Source organism: Acipenser ruthenus, chromosome 41 (genome assembly GCF_902713425.1).
Source record: "Acipenser ruthenus chromosome 41, fAciRut3.2 maternal haplotype, whole genome shotgun sequence".
Taxonomy (NCBI): Eukaryota; Metazoa; Chordata; class Actinopteri; order Acipenseriformes; family Acipenseridae; genus Acipenser; species Acipenser ruthenus.
In genome coordinates this window covers 2,665,317-2,682,989 of record NC_081229.1, presented here as the reverse complement: position 1 = coordinate 2,682,989, position 17,673 = coordinate 2,665,317, and the positions used below count along the sequence as shown (strand labels likewise).

General features: G+C 39.5%; 1 protein-coding gene across 3 annotated transcripts in view; it reads left to right on the top strand.

Moving 5' to 3' along the window:
• The window catches only part of LOC117434162 (DNA repair protein XRCC1-like), a 28,982-nt gene extending 17,782 nt beyond the window's left edge, over positions 1-11,200 (top strand). For all 3 annotated transcript variants that reach the window (XM_034917452.2, XM_034917453.2, XM_034917451.2), the window contains exons 13-17: positions 371-428; positions 1,587-1,723; positions 2,512-2,602; positions 4,819-4,894; positions 10,754-11,200. In XM_034917452.2, coding sequence (XP_034773343.2) covers positions 371-428; positions 1,587-1,723; positions 2,512-2,602; positions 4,819-4,894; positions 10,754-10,867 — 476 coding nt within the window. In that variant the 3' untranslated portion in view covers positions 10,868-11,200. The remainder of the gene's footprint in view (positions 1-370; positions 429-1,586; positions 1,724-2,511; positions 2,603-4,818; positions 4,895-10,753) is intronic.
• Positions 11,201-17,673: the final 6,473 nt, after the last annotated feature.

Below are 17,673 nucleotides of genomic sequence, written 5' to 3'. Positions count from 1 at the left end.
CGCAGCTTAGTGCCTTCACAATACAGCAGCACCAAAACAAGATGCAGACGGCTACAGCGAGTTTCGATATCTGCTCGTCCCGTTTGTGCAGGCAAGGCAAAACTGCAGACGTTCACATTGCAGGTGGGGTGGGATTTTAAAATTACGTAAAAAATGAGTACTTTAGCCTTTAGTAATCCCTTCCTGGTTACTATTGCTAAGAACCTAATTTTAATTATGTAATCTGTTATAGTCAACTTTATTTGCCAAACAGAGACCCTTTCTAGTAAAATGATTGATGAAACTGAGATACAGGTGAAAGCTAGAGATTTGAGGGATTAGGTTTGGAACCTTTCGAACCTCTGAAATATTCTCCTGCGTCTCCCTGCAGGTAATGGCCGGGACAGTCGGGAGGACTCAGGGATGGACACAGAGGATGAACTCAGAAGGTTAGTGGTTTAATAAAGAAGGCATTTGCTGAATGGTTAGTCTGCTTGACTTGTCAAGAGACTCTTGTGATTGTCGACAATTGAAATGTCACTATCGCACAAGCACCAGAATCCATCATATTTAAAGCTGCAGTGCCCCTGTACCATCTGTGACTATTACACACTCCAATAGGGATTCATCTAGAAATACTAAAAGAAACTGATTAAAGTCTTTCTTGAACTCATCGAGACATTGAAGATGTCTTAAAGACTTCAAGAAAGACTTCTGATCAAAACGGGTGTGTGACAAAATGTCTTGCCTTGCGCAGGTGTAGTTGGTGCTCTGGAATAACACACACAAGACAGTGGAAGTTCAATAAAACAGCTCCTTTATTTGGCTGGGTTGCATGTCAACAACACTTAAATAATAAGCATGGGTGCTACACAGCGTTGTGACTCCGCCCCCTTCCTGGCTGGCTGGCTTCCGACTGACCCTGGGATGAACTGCCAGACCTACCATTCCGAGGCACTCTGTTCCTGTTAAACAGCGCCCTCACAGATCGGGAGGGAGATTGTTGACTAGGATTCACTCGCTCTCTGTTACAGGTTGTCATTAGTGGGCATAGAGCAAAACCTCTTGTGAAGCATTAACCTTGACAGAAAATGGCATGGCATTCCACATTTCCCTTTGAAACTTATTGCCACAAACTTTGAGCAGCTTCTTTAAAACAGGCCTCTATATACTGAAAACTGTTAAAGTACATTTTAAATGGGGGTCCATGAGTGGCTTACTTGTAAAAGGAGGGAGCGTCGCTTTGGCTCTGGCGCTCCTGTGGATTAGGGAGGCAAAAACCATTGGGGACTGTTTCTCCTCATCACACTGTAGCGAACCCTGCTTGCCAGGCGCCTGTGAGCTCAAAAGCAGACACTTGCGGGGCTGGCTTTTGTCCTCCAGTGGTCGGTAGCTCGCCGACATCTGCTCTTGAGTTCCTGGGTGTAAAAGAGGAAGCTGGCTCAGTCGTAGGATCGGAGGACACTCACTGAGCCTTCAATCCTCCTGGGCTGTGTGGGGAATCGCTGAGGTCGGGGGGCAGGGTGGGGGGGAATGAATGGCCATTGCGAATTGTGGAGAAAAATGTACAGATAATACATGTTAAAAGATATATATTTCTGCGGCAGAGTGGAGGCTCAGAACCACAGTAAGAAGCAGGGATCTCGGCGCTCAGCAGGAGAAGATGATCCATACGCAGGGTCAACGGACGAGAACACAGACACTGAAGAGCCAGAGCTGGACCTTCCTATCCCAGAACTTCCAGGTGAGGAGGAGCTCCTTAGTGTGATAGAACCCCCGGCAGTGTTACCTTTGCTGTATTCCGTATCGCATTCATTTTTCGTTAACAGCTATGGCCAAATGTTTGGCATCACCCTATCGAATTTACTAATTTTGCTTCATAATCAAGTGAAACCTGCTGAATAATGTTAAGTTGCCATATTGAATTACATACCGCTTTGCAGTTTCCCCATATACTTAAAGAAAAAACTGACAAATTAAAAAATGTGACATTTTGAAATCTAACGTGAAAGACTGTCCTACTATTATGGTTTCCTGTAAAATGTAGCAATATAATAAGTTTCTTTGATTACACGATGTTAAGTAAGAAATCTAAATTATGTTCCTATAGTTTTTTTTTATTTTTATTATGTCTCAATCCTGAAATTCTAGGTGATGCAAAACTTTTTGGCCAGAGCTGCAAAACATTTTCATTAAATATGGCTTTGAAAACCATTCTTTAAACAACTCATGAGTTAAAGTATTTTTAGCCCAATTATTCAAAATGGGCTTTATGAAACAGTCCTTAACCAAAACATTTCTTAAAACAGTCCTTGACGTTCTGTGAATCGGTCCAGCTTATCAGTGACGACACAGAGTCTTATTTCTGGTTTTATTTTTGATGGAATTTAAGTTTTGTATTCTTGGTAAATTATTCCTTTACAAAAAGGTAGTTGCATTTTGTTGTGTTCTCTCTCTTTTTTTTTGTGTAGACAACAAGGTTGTTCAGTTTAATTCTCTTTCAAGAAATGTTTTTTTGTTTTTTTCTTACAGATTTCTTGACTGGTAAACACTTTTTCCTGTACGGGGAGTTCCCAAAAAACGAGAGGAGAATGATGATCCGGTATATCACTGCTTTTAACGGGTGAGTCGTTTATCCAAACACAAACACACTATTAGCTGGGTACAATTTCAAACACTGGGAAAACACATAGCTGTCTGAAACCTCGTGGATTGCCACATCCAATCACATTCAGAGTAGCGCTACCATAAGAATCTTAATTTATACAGCAGCCTGCCACTGTGTAGGATTAAACATTTCTGTGGCAAACAAAAGGTCCATTAATCTTAAGTGTTATAGGTCTGAAATGTGCCGTTTTCGATTTAATTAAATTTCTGGCTTAATAACGAAATAATATTAATAAAAAATCCCTGTGCAGTTAAAAAATAATTTGCTGACTACTGCATTGTGTTTTTATCTGTGCAGAAGCACACATAACAAAAACTAAGCAACAGGACTTCAAAGTATATTCACTTTCACTGATGCAGTACTATAAACCTACGTGTTCCTCATAGATCTCATTTAATTGCTTGCCTATTGCATTTATAATAACCGTCAACAACTGCACTTCAGCAAAACACTACTTTGGCAGCGAATGTTTTATCTGTAAATAAAAGCTCTACTCAACAATAGTTGGATGGCACAAATTGGGCATGAATGTACATGTATAAGGGTGACTCCAATTATCCCCAGCGTGGGGGAATAAAGGATGGAGTTTGATTGAGGTCAGAATGTTAAATCTAAGTTCTCCACAAATCTCATTTAAAGTTTGTTGAATGGGCACTGACTTGAGTTGATTATCCCTAAAGCGGTGCATTGTTATTTGTAATGGACAGCGGGTGCTTTTCTTTGGTGAGTCTAAGTGGAGGTTAGATTTGACGTGACTTTAGATCACCTAAAGGGATTTTAGTACACAAAGATACAGACTGGATCCGAGTTTCCTCAAGAGATGCATGGATGAGTATATACTATTACTCCAGGGCTATACTTTCTGATTTTCAACAGAGTCCCCGTTGCTTCTGTATTTATATTCACACACTGCACCATTGATTACCTGCTGAAATTACATAGAAACTTGACTCAAAACCAGTTAGCAAGCTGAATCTTATATACTAGTGGCATATCCATACACACTGTCCTGTTTCTTCTAGTTTTACTGCTGTGCACATATACTATTTCCATTCCCATTGTCTTAGTTGCAGTCACTCTAATAAGTCTGTGTTAAGGTGCTTTGACTAGGAGTTCAGTAAGCTTTGAGTTCTAGTTCCCTGCCACTGGCATGCAATATGTAATATAGGCAAGATGAGACCAAGTGCTTTTACCTTAGTAAGCGCTAGCACCCTCTTGTGCACAGCTAGTGTGTTGCCAACAAAACAAAAGGAAACTTGCACCAAAGTAGCAGATCAATAGAAGGATGTTGAAGAAGGGTTAACTGCATTGTTATGATAACTCAATTTTGTTAACTGCGAAAGTTAAGTCTAAATGGAATGTATCAAATTACATAAGTACAGCTTGTGTTCCACAGCAGGGTTTCCCAATCCTGGTCCTTTTCATTCCAACTGAGTTCTCAATTACTTAATCAGACCCGTAATTGAACTAATAATGTGCTTAATTAGACCTTTTTAATTGTTCTCAGCTCCTAAAAAGTTGATTTTTCAAGTTACTTATAAAATTGTATAGTTAACTTGAAATCTCTGTTTTAAAAGCTGAGAACAATTAACAAGGTCTAATTAAGCACGTTATTAGTTCAATTAAGAATTTGATTAAGTAATTGAGAACTTGGTTGGAATGAAAACCAGCAGGCTCAGGGGGTGCCCAGGACCAGGGTTGGGAAACTCTGTTTTAGAAAATGTATTTATTTTTTCTTTTAAAGAAAAATATATTTGGTACTTAATGGGTTAACACAGACTTGAGCAGTCGAACAAAGAAACACCCAGAAGGATGGCCAACATCATTAAAAAAGGAAGCCTTCACTTCCCTCTGTTATTCCCCTTAATAATATAATGATATTTGCCTCCAGCATCTGTTTTTTCTGCCAGTGAGCCACAATCTTATCTGGTTACAAACTGATCTTGGTCTGTCTTGACACTGATAGGAACAGCCTGATTTACAAAGTTGTGGATAGTGTAGTTTCTTCCCATACAGTCTGATAAAGTCTTAAACTGCAGTAAACTGTGAATGGACACCGACTGGAATGTGATTGTGATTGTGGGACTCTGCACTTAGAGGGGCTTCATGAAGTGGATAATCTGGAAATTAAAAGCCAGTGGAAGTGACTGTGTCCTGCATGCGTTTCACAGAATCATTGAGGAGTACATGGATGTAAAAGTGCAGTATGTCATCACAGCCCAGGATTGGGACGAAACCTTTGAAGACGTGAGTACAATACATTTAAGAACACGCAGCTTCAAATCGCATTTTACATTTTTTTTTTTTTTTTACATTAACAATTTTTATTTCTTAACAGCAATTTTATTAATGCTTTGACCATACAATAAATCATTATTATTTTTTTAAAATGTATTTCTTAGCAGACGCCCTTATGCATGGCAACTTACAGTTGTTACAAAATATCACAATACAAAGTATCACCTTTACAGAATATCACGTTACCGATAAGGACAGTTATAAAATAAAATCAGTAGAAAGTAAGAGCAAAATAAAGAGTACAGTAAATTACGTTTCAGAGCAAATTCAACGAAGAGCAGTTAAACCTATTATTATTATTTATTATTATTATTTATTTCTTAGCAGATGCCCTTATCCAGGGCGACTTACAATTGTTACAAGAGCAATTGCCCACTTATACAGTTGGGTTTTTACTGGAGCAATCTGCAGCTGTGCCCTCCACCTGGGATTGAACCCACGACCCTCCGGTCCAGAGTCCAGAGCCCTAACCACTACTCCACACTGCTGCCCCTATAGTGAAGGTATTAGCTGGAAAGAGCAAATTCCATTCAGAGCAAGTAGGAAGTATAATAAATGGATAAGAACAATTTCAAATAAGAGCAGTTACACAAAACGTAAAATCAAGTACAAGATACAGAAAATATAGTTCTAATTTAAGTAGTAGAATACAGCAGAGCAGTTCAGTACATGTACAAGATGATGCAAGTACTGATACAACTGGGTGCCGTACAGTCGAGAGTCGTGAGGAGGTGCCGAAAGTTGGTCAGGGACCGAGCAGTCCTGATATCCGTGGGTAGGTCGTTCCACCACTGAGGGGCGAGGGTGGAGAAGGAGTGGGCTGTGGAAGTGGAGGGGGGGTATAGCTAATCTGCCGGTAGGGGACGAACAGAGAGGGTGTAGGGAGAAATAGTATTCTGGAGGATGAAGGGAGCAGAAAGGTCAAGACAGCAGTGGGCAAGTATAAGAGTTTTGAATTGGATGCGAGCGCCGACAGGGAGCCATTGGAGAGTGCGGAGTAGCGCGGGAGAAACGAGAGGGAAAAACAAGGCATCTTTACAAATGAGCGTTAATAGTATATAAAGGCATATAAAGTAAGTGTTTCCTTTAACCTAAAGTATTGTAGTACCCAGATATCATGTTTTAAAATGAAAATACGTGTGTGCTGTAAACTGCACATCTGAGGGGTGCTATTAAACTGAAGGACATAGACACTGAATAAAGGACACATATTAAAGTCTGAAATACAGGATTTTCTTGTTTTTATACTCTGAAAGATAACAGAAACGTATGAAGAACGTGTTTTTTTTGGGGGGGTTTTTCAGCGAAGAAGTGCAAAAGCCAGAATTCTCAGTATTGGTGAGAACAGGTTTTTTTCAACGTAAAAGTGTGACGGACCTTCAGTTTAGTAGTACTCCATTTTCAAGACCTATTTTAGCTGATAGAAGTGCAAAGCAAATAAGATTTATTACATTCTTTTGTTTGCTACAATTACTATCATCTGCATTTTCCAAATATTTAACTACTTACATTTTTAATATCATATTGATCGGTGTTCTGTATGATTCGCTGTAGTCATCTTTAAGTCATTTTTGACAGACTTTCTAACTATTACTGCAAAAACACATTTTTGGGGAAAATCAGAAACTGCTTTTTTGTGTCTGATCCCACAGTCTTATAGACAGGGAGACAGGGACCACTCTGCTGTTTTATTTATGGTTTTCAGCCAGCACTCTCAGTTACTTTTATGTGTTGCATTAGATAACGCTGCCTTGAGGATCTTTGTTGGCAGAGTTTGACATGTTTACTGTAGAGTTATCCATCTGATTTCTATTGAGCTGCTTATTAGACGAATGCCAGAATTATAGAGGATCAATTAACCATATGCAGAGCTAACCTCTCACTTGCACTCAAGTCTGGAGGGCACTATCAATTGTTAATGGTTCGTTCAATAGCATACTGCCCATGGGATTAATTAATAGGGGGGGTCTCTATGCCTGAAAACTCAACCTATTCTAACCAGCTGTAAAACATAACTACCCTTTTACCTAATGGTACCGCTGAATCTTTTAAGATCATTTCCTTAAATCTGGTGCACACTGGTACATTATTTATTTTCTTTAGTTTTAATTCCCCCTTTTTTGCCCCTCAAGTGTTGTTTCTGTGATGTCCGGTTATACGAGTGCTGCTTTATAAAAGGTAGTTTGTTGCCGTTTAAGTGTTTATTTGTAAATTGTATACGTAAACATAATACAAACACTTCAGGGATACTGGCATAGCTGTAGTGTGTTACAAGCTAATAATGGAACTCCCGAGTCTATAAAGCCCGGAAGTAGAGGGCATTATTTGAACGTTAGGAGTTCCACAGAGGAACACGCCACAGCAGTGCCATTATCACTATTCTATTACAACCTTTTAAGGTTAGTTATCTTAGTTTTGTAATAATCAATGAAATAGTTAACTCTTTGTAAGCAGGGCTCGAGCGTCCATGTGAAGCGTTTCATAAACGGTGTCATTGTGTGACCTTCTCAGCCGTGCTTTATCTGCTGTGCCGTTATTGAGTGATAACAGCTGATCTTCATAGAAAACAATGGGAGAGTTCAAAACGGATTTTAAGATCTTTGCCCCTCCTGTTTTGAGCCCTGTGTGCTCACCCTGAGAAGACTTTACTAATCTGTCTCACTGAGCCCTGAATTAAGCTGCTTGCAGATGAAAAGGAGGGTGTTCATACGGAAAGATTTCCAGGTAGGCTTTGTCGCTCTAAAAATGAAACTTTAAATTCATGTTTGGCGTGACAAAATAAAAATACTGTAAAACGACTCGGAGCTGTATGCTGCTCCAGTACTATCCTAGAACCACGGGTGTAATGATTCATTGTGTGTCGATGCATCGTGATCCTGTCTTATCATATCATTTTATAGCGACACACACAGCCAAAAGCACAACGTAGCTCGTTTGCAGATCACCATATGGTTCTGGAATGAAAAAAGTGTTTTGTAGTATACGAAAAAACGCTTTGACAAAGTAGTCCATCATTGAATGGTCATGTGATCTTATTATGCGTCGTACAAATAGCCAATCAGGACACACGTGTCATCATATCGCAATACGCATCAGGGTATGTGTCATTAGCACCTCCAAGCAGAACTCCTATGTATCAGTTCTGCTTATTCTGTGATAGACGCCTTTGCACAAAAAGTTTCTTTTCAACCACAGAAAGCATGCTGTGCCTGTCAATCAGTCAACATTCGTTTCACACCTGAAGCAATTTCTTTTTTGACCTTATGTTCTTTTCTTTCCCCCCCAAGAAAATGACAGATCTGTACTTCAAGTTTTATATAAAAAATAAAATGTGAAATGATTGCCAAAAAAGTCATTTGATCGAAAACTGATTGATAAAAACGTTTTTAATAATAGAACTTCATTGTAAATTCAAGCTATTGTCCTTGATAACGGTAACCTTCCCTTGCTGAAAAAAAATAACCTTAATATATGTATAAGGAACAGATAAAAATAGTGGTCAAGCAATCTCAATGTCAGCCTTAGGAATTTCAAAAGGAACATTTCCCCCTGGTACATAAAAATAAGTGTGATGGAAATACTTAATTTATTCACCATACTTTTAAGCATCATTCTGTGCAGGCGTCATGAAACCTGGCCAGCAATTCTTAGCTCAGTATTAAAACCACTCTGTCCTTTGCAATTTGCAAACAACATGAAGGTCTCCCTCTATTAAGACCAACTCTCTATTCAGTCCCTTGGTATAAACTACTGAGGATAGCATTCGGTAGCAGTGTGGAGCAGTGGTTAGGGCTCTAGACTCTTGACCGGAGGGTTGTGGGTTCAATCCCAGGTGGGGGACACTGCTGCTGTACCCTTGAGCAAGGTGCTTTACTTAGATTGCTCCAGTAAAAACCCAACTGTATAAATGGGTAATTGTATGTAAACAATAATGTGATATCTTGTAACAATTGTAAGTCAGGCATCTGCTAAGAAATAAATAATAATAATTCGACAGACGTTTGTCAATTTTGACTTGCTTTCGACAAATCATGTTAATGTGCTAACAGATTACTTTCAGAAATCGTATCTATTGCGCATTTTAATTTACACCACAGGCGTGGGTATATCTGGCGTGGGATACATTTGTGTTTTCCCACTCGAGTGGGAAAGCATGAGTGGGATAGCATGTTTACCGGGACTAGTTTTGAGTGTGTCTTCGCTTGCATTCCAATCCGGTGGCGTGCTGCTGAAATTCAGGACGGAGCTGCGCTTCCTTAGTTCAAACAATACTGCCACCAATACGTGCTTTTTAACAACTGTAAAACTTTGTTTTGATTTGGACTTCCTTGATCGAGTTTAATAAAGAAATGCCAGCTACCCATCTGACTGCGTCTGGCTGATCCGAAAAGCCTGTAGCCCCTTCATTAACACCGGTAATGGTAGGAAACAAGAGGCTGGGAATTGACAGGCTGAGCTCAAGGCTCTATCTAAAATAGATAAATAATTGGTTGATCAAATCCACCCTAATTTATAATTGTTTTACCTCTATAACATTGATGGTATTAGCTGTAATGTCTGTCAGCTTTATCTCAGCGTCTTTGAAGTAGATTATTATTAAGTTTTTATTAAGGAGTTAGGTATGTGTTATTTGGCTTGCAATTTCATTTCCCTTTGTCTTGTTAAAATAACCCAGAGCAGAAGCAATTTATTTTCTTTTCTATTAAAAGCCGCTGGAACCAAATGCGCTTGAATTTCAATTTGTGAAAGTTAGCCGAACAAAGAATCTGACATGTCTACACTTTTGGGATGGGGGATGCCAAGGTCATGCCAAGGTCGAATTTAATTTATGAAGTGGAACGCTTCATTCATTAGCCATTTTATTTTTAAAGAAGTTGTTTCGTCTTTTGAAAGATGGATGTTGATTTGAGTAACGCTGTTGTTCAATATAGAGGCAGTGAAAAGCCTATTTGAACAAGTTGTCGGTTTACTGGAAGTGGAAGTATCATTGGCAGCACGATTGTATTCCAGAATAAACCCTATAGAGCCATCAAAGTAAATGTTAAATTGGAATATGTTTTAGAAAAAAGAATTGCATGATTTTCACTTCTCTGTGTGGGTTTTTGAAGGCAGGTAAAGTGGTCCCGCCTCGATGTATCCAAAGTGACGAGAGGTTGTAAGGAAACGACTATTTATGTGCTAAGGAGTGCACGCAACAAGGACTTAAGCAAACATTTTAATTTCCTTTTATTGATCCCAGTGATCGAAAAATTGCACACATATTGTTTAAACGATATCATTTCTACATGATAATGTAGCACATACTTTATAAACAGAAATTTAAGTAGTGATCAATTACCTAATCTTCTGGAAGCAGCGTGGGATGGTCAGTCGTCCGGAGGGGACTCGGGTATGCTTCTCAAATGCACCTCCCAAGAGCCTGCAGTTTTATACAGACTCTACAACTGTTTGCATGCAGAGCTTAGTTTCTGGCTTATCTCTGTGTGTCTCTATATTGAGAAACCTGACTCTATGTGCATGCACCAACAGGATATATAGTCTCTCTCTGATACACTTATGGCAGCAGCTTACGAGAAACCGTCTCATGGCTACTGTGGCTCCTCCTTTACCTGCATCCCCTGCCATGCCTCTTTCAGATGATCGTTTACTTTCCTCATTTCTGGTAGACTGGTTTGCAATTGTGCTGCCCCCCCCCCGGCTTTATACTGCCGCAGGAATTGCGTGTCACGTGACTTTTGCATCTCTGGTCGAATCTGGTAGACATGTTGCTAACACACCTGTATTTCTTGTGTCGTGTTTTCTTTGCAGGCTCTGATGGAGAACGCCAGCCTGTCGTTTGTGAAGCCGCGCTGGCTGTACGTTTGTAACGAGAGGCAGAAACTAGTCCCCCACCAGCCCTACGTGGTGGTGCCACAGGCATAGGGGCACCTGAGAGGAAGTGATGTCACAATTGAACAGGAAGTGGGTGGGACAATGACAACACACCAGCAAAGGCCAACCAGAAGAAAAAATAATTTTCTAAAACTATACAGGGATCATCAATTGCATTCTTCCAGTAAGCCCATGTATTTTCGGGAAAGACTTTTTGATTAAACCCTTTTTTTTTTTTTATTGTTGTCTAAGATCGGCAATACACTGATAATTAGACCTTTTTGTATGGAGCAGCAGAATTCTTTCAAAACGCAAGCCAGTGCATTTTGTTTTGTTTTGTACTGATTGCATTCACGAATAAAACTGACAGACTTGCACTTTTCAGCTTTGTTCCTTTTGACAAAATTAATGGTTTACAATATCCGCCTTCGACTGCAAACAAACTTTTTTTTTATCTTTACCCCTTCCATTACAGCAGTACGAACTAGCTGCAAAAAGTTTAGCCCTACACAGATTGCGATGGGATTAAGGGACTGTAATCATGGTTGCAAGTATCACCTGCCTGGCTCACAGCCCAAGCCAATTATACAGATTTGTGTTGTGAAAATAATATCCACTGAATGCTAAAACCACCAAACCTATTTCCTTATTTCACCAGAGATCTTGAAAAGACTTAAAAGGCTACTCTGGTCAGTTGGAGAAAGATCTATTCCTGGTTTTGTAGACTGGAAGAGTCTCCCCTTCAGTTTTCTGTATAGTGTGTAAAAGCGAGGTGATCTCTTTTAAAAGGGCTAATAACCAACCCATTATTGATCTCTTTTATGCAGCAATATCCTCTCTCAAGTACCGTATTTGCAGTGATGTAGCCAATGTATCCTGCCTCTGTCCTCATCTCTTTATACCTGCGAAGCACAGAATAGCATTTTAGAGTAGTGCTTGAGGTCGCTTAAAAACAAGATCTTGGAAAATGAAACGGATCCTTTTAAATTCCTTTCCCTTTGCTTGTTTTGTTTGCTGTCATTTGGAGAGGTTCTTATTATAATGTAAGTGTTCGTCAGGGTGTTGTGACCCCAGTTCAGAGGCTTCTCTTCACTTCTTCGTTGTCTGTGATGTAGATTAGATCAGTGTGTTTATGTTGGTAAGCACCAGGATTTATGTACCACAAAAAGAAACTTCATTGAATCACTGGCACTGGCTAGCTGGCACTGGCTGTGACCTCTCTTAAGCCACTTTGGCTGATCCAGGCTGTGATTCATATCATTATGGCAGAGCAACTACAGCTATGGCTGAAAGTCACCTAGAATTTTAGGGTTGACATAATTAAAATAAAAAATTAGAGAGAGAGAGAGAGAGAGAGGAGAAGAGAGAGAGAGAGAGAGAGAGACAGACAGAGAGAGAGAGAGAGATATCTAAAAGTTTTGAATCACCTAGAATTTTAGGGTTGAGACATAATTAAAATAAAAAAATAATAGATAGATAGATAGATATAGATATAGAAAGACAGATAGATAGATAGAGAAATATAGAGATAGGTATAGGTAGATATCTCTCAAAGTTTTGCATTACCTAGAATTTTAGGGTTGAGACATAATTAAAATAAAAAATAATAGATAGATATAGAGAGATAGAGATAGATAGATCTCTCATATATATATAGTATATACAGTATATATATATATAGGACATAATGTAGATCTTTTATTTAACATCATGTAATCAAAGAAACTACTAAATTATATCACAAAAAGTCTACCAGAAGCCACAATAGTAGTATTTCATGTTAGATTTCAAAATGTCAACATTTTTTTTTATATATATATAATTTGTCAGGTTTCCATGAAATATATGGGGATAAATACAAAGCAGTATGTTAATTTCAATATGTTTCATTCGACTTCATGAAGCAAAATGCGTTCATTCTATAGGGTGATGCTGCAGAACTTTTGGCCACAGCTGTAGGCTTTGATTCATAGAATTTACGGCAGACCAGCTAGAACTGAAGAGCAGCTCCTGAGCTGTGTTAAAAGCACCTTCACACGGAAAATAATAAGCAGCACTCGATGGCTGCAGACATCATTGAAGGGTAAGAGGGCAAGCAATTCGAGTTTCTTGCTCTTTTAAAACGAGGATGAGTTTGTGCTCCTCAAGGTTGCTTCTTATATTTGATCTCGCTTTCAACCTGGAAGCTGGCTCACACATTTTCTGCAAGAGAATCGAAGAGGCAGCTTCCAATGCTGCTGTGGGGTTTTTTAATAGCTTTTACTTCTGCGCTATGATTCCTTTCTTCTGCTGAAGAGTACAAGGGATCTCATTAGCGAGCAAAAAAAAACAACGTTCCCTTTGTGAAACTGTCGGCCAGACTACTGATTTCTCCTTTCCGGCTTGTTTTGTGTTTTTGATTTATTTATTTTTTCTTTTGATTTGATTACAAAATTCCGTTCTCATTTATACCCAGGACTAGGGATACGATTCCCAAATAACAGTTTTAGCCTTTCCAGGTTTTATAGGAGTTTAAAGTGGTTTAACAAATAATTTAATAAATCTTACCCGTTATACATTTTCATTCATTTCATAGATAGGTCTCGGATGTGCAGTGTTGAAAGAAACACATAGCAAATGTATGTTCATGTTAAAACATGCTATCTGGTACTGCACAAAGTTCTAGGTATGCAAGCTTTGCCTTTTTCAGGAAGCCTGTTACTGCTTTTACTTCCTTGGTCATTTCACCCTGTCTGCTTAATACTGTAAGACTCCCATTGCAGAGCAGTTTGAGCAAGTCCAGATGTTACATTCTGTAAACAAAAGTTGTATTCAATTTAAGTTTTTTTCTATAAACTTTTGTACAACGGAAGAAACGTGGAGGTTTTCAGTATTCAGTGAAATTGTTAGCCATTCATGTGTGGTTTTGATTAAACGCTTTCTCCTTAGACATTGGCTGTTTTTTCTATTTGAATTCAAGGATATTCTTGTAATTAAAAGGTCTGCATCGTGAAGCTGTCTTTATTAAGAGGACTAATGTTAAGGCTCTGGTACATACGTATGTCCTTCATTTATTTAATCTCTTAGACCTTTCAGATGTATGCTTGTGAAAATCGTAGGCTGAATGAAAATTTTCTACCACTTTCAACAATACAGCCTTGTAACTGAGCTATGCAAAATCGCTACTTTCCACACCGCATCTAAACACTTGCTTTCTCTAACCACTGAGCTTCTCAAACCCCAACCTGTTACACTGTAGCCCAGCCTTAAGGTTTTGAATTATTGATTATCGGCTACAAAAAAAATAACTCCCTATTTCAAATCGTGTTTGAATTCCTGTTTCATTGAAAAACTTCCATTTCCATTTGAATTGAAAACAGTGGATTCATTAGAAAACACAATTGCTTGTCCATGGCAAAAGATGTCATTAATTAGTGCCATGTCAGTTGTGATTTATTTTTTTTGGCATTCCTTTTATGGATGAATAGAAACCTCCATAGAAAAAATATCAATGTCAGAGGTATTCAGTAATCTCATTTTGAGTGCATGTCAGTTGAATTAGAAATGTTGTAAGTGGAATGTAACAGTATACTGCTGTACCGTCAGGGATTTCTGGAACATTTAATGTGTTACAAATGAGAAGTTCAGCTACACTAGCATAAGGTAGTGTAATTGGCACTAAAGCTAATTGTATTGAACCTTGAGAGGTCTTGTCATTCATCTGACAACATTCAGCATGCTCTGCGCGGCATCATTTATCATCCAGAGGGCTCTTCAATAACATTTAAGTCGAATTGAAAACGACGCAAAACAGCAATGTTGTGCAAATTATGAACTGGCCTGTATGATTTAATTCTCCACTGAAGCGTTTTATCAAAGAGTATGTCAATTTTACTGTCATCTGGTTGTTCAATTCCTGCAATAAACATGGTAGATGGTAATACACACAAAGTTTCTGTTATTATTTTGTGTGTGTGTGTGTGTATATATGAAAAAAGTAGTCTCTGTTTAGTCATCAACCATGTTAAGTGTAAGAAACCAAATTCTACTTTTTTTGTTTGCAGAGAATGGGTGAGTATCTTGAACATCAAGTCTAAAATGAATTAAGGATGCAATTGAGTCACCCGGATTGTGCGACCCACCCAGTCTCTACAAACAACAAACACGATGACTTTGGTTTGTCTTTTACTAAACAGAGACTACTTTTTTTATATTCTATGCAGTTTTGGGTCAGCACGAATGACTACATTATAGATAGATAGATATATAGAATCTCCACCTTTCCAGTAAAAGAGGTGGCATTCTAATGCAACAGGAATATCGCTTTGCTGCTCAAGTCATTTGAAGTCCTGTGAATTGCTGTTCTTTTAGAGTGGCCCTTGCAACAGAATCACAAGTATGGCAAGTTCCAGGTGCACTGCCTCCCTCTCTTGCTCTCCCGAATAAATTTGCATTGTGAAACCCCAGCAGCCATCAAACCCTTTTTGGTTTGCAGCCCAGCTAAAAAAAGATTTCCATTTAGACCTTTTTTGAGAACTTCTATATATATTCAACTGTAACAGAACCCTCAGGACACATACAAAGAACTCTACCCACGTCCTTCCACACTGCAGCCTGGTATATTTTTGCTAACCAAGTTCAGCCTGTTTAGTTGCACTGATTTTAAACAGTATCCCTTTTTCTCAATATTATTTATTTTAGTTTTGTCTTCGACAAACTGTTCTAATGTACAGCTTGTTTGTGAAACCGTTTCATTTAGTAAATAGTGATTGCCTCAGACTTTGAAGAGGGTTTTAAGAAAAGCTTACGTCACGTCTTTTTAGAAAGGTATTTCAATGACGGCTTGATATGTTTTGTACTGCAGATGGTGGCCCTAATATTGAAAAGGGGGCTTTACATTGTCCTTCAATAGGAACAAATCAGGACTTTTAAAAAGTGGCTTTTTAAACGAGGTGGCCTTAATGCTTTTACTAGATAGTGTGTCTAAATCTTTGTTCAGAAACTACAGTGGCAACCCTAACTTGAAAGCTTGGTACTGTAAATAAATCACAGTAGTTTTGTTGCTCCACACAGTAGTCAAAGTATTGCAGAAGACGTGCAGTAATATCAGTAGCCAGCAGAGGGTTAAAGTTTGCAATGAAGCCTTCTGTTGAGATCTCACAGTCTCAGGGTGTGTTAATCCATCTGAGCAGATTTTACTTGCTGCGAGTTTAATAGAGGTGAACCACGAAGATGGAATTAATTTAGTGCTCCCTGCTACCTGAATATGAAATGCATCCATGGAATCCTTGCAGAAGGCTTTCGTGTTCCCTGCTGAAAACTTCACCCACGATGTAAAATTGCTAGGTGCTTTGAAATGAGTATTGCATTGTCTTTTATATGCCCGAGGGTATGTGATATTAATTACTATCTCTAGCAACCACAGATCCCCCAAGGACTGGGAACACAGTGAAGGTGGTGAGCTTGCACGTCACTCATTTTTTAATATATCTGGAGAAATGCTTTTGCAGTTGAGAAGCAAAACATTTCTTGAGAATATTTTATCTCGTTTCCATGCACCACTCAACCCAGGGGTGCCTTTTTCATATGCTGGTAGATCTTTGCCATTCACTTCCCCCTTTTCCCACTGACCTCTTATAAATTGGGAGGGGGGGGGGGGGTGTCGTCTGAGCAAAGAGCAAAAAGCTTCATTTAAAGTGTAACAGATTGGCTAATTAACACACTGGGCCAAACGATTACTCTGCATTTAAAGTTCTCGGTGCACACACAGCGTGATGTCTAAGGAAATTAAATTCCCAAGACTGCTGCTTTGTCACATCAATGTAATGGTTGATTTCTCTTAGTTAGTTCAGGGGGGGGGGGGGGGGGGGAACTAATTTTTTTTTTTTTAAACAGCATCCCAAAACCATTTAATTCATCAGTCTCTGGGGAGGGCTGAGTGGCACAGATGGACAGCTAATTCATTAGCCACTCAAGTTTATACACACTTGAGCTATGTTGGGCACACAGAACGACTGGAGCTGAGGCTTGTAGTGGAAAACTGCTACCCAGAGTCTTAGAAAGTGGCAGACGGCAGGCAGTCATGTTTAAAGGCTGGCGTCACTTTTCATTAAAAAGCTCCCTGAAGTACTTTTTTTAAGTTTTGTTTTATTTATTTAATTTAGTAGTCGCCAATTGATTTTACCCCATTTTTTCTCCCAATTTGAAATGGCCAATTGCATTTAGGCTCAGCTCATGCAGCCAACCCAGATACAGCGTCAGAGGACAACGCAGCGCTGGGCAGCTTACAGGCAAGCCCGCAGGCGCCCGGCCAGCCCTCCACCCCCGGGCGGCGCTCGGCCAATTGTGAGCTCCCATCCATGGTCAGCAGTGGAATAGCCTGGACCCGAACCAGAGACCTCCAGGCTATAGGGCGCATCTGGCACTTCTTAACCAGATGCGCCACTCCGGAGCCTGTGTTTAGTTTATTAACCCTCATTTTATATCGAATCCACCTAACTGTGCTGTTCTTTGTGATCGATCTCCTCCTAGCGGCTGACAAATTAGTATATACTGACATTAGCACATACCAGTTGCCTCTCAACTACAGAGCTTGCTCATCAGTTGAACGGTAAGACGTTCCTCTTTGAACCTCATGGTTTGCAGTTTGCGTCCGACCCTTGCCTTTCCATTCAGTGGGCTTGAGATGCCAATTCATTACAGTGGTTCGTTATGGGAAATAACCCTGACCCCCCCCCCCCCCCCCCCCCCCCCATGGATCCCTTGAGACACCTACCAACACCTTGTGGAGTCCATGCCGTGTTGTGTCAAGCCTGTGAGCAGGACAAACGGTGGCCCAACCAGTCACTATTATTATGTTCAGTTGTTCAGTAAAGTAG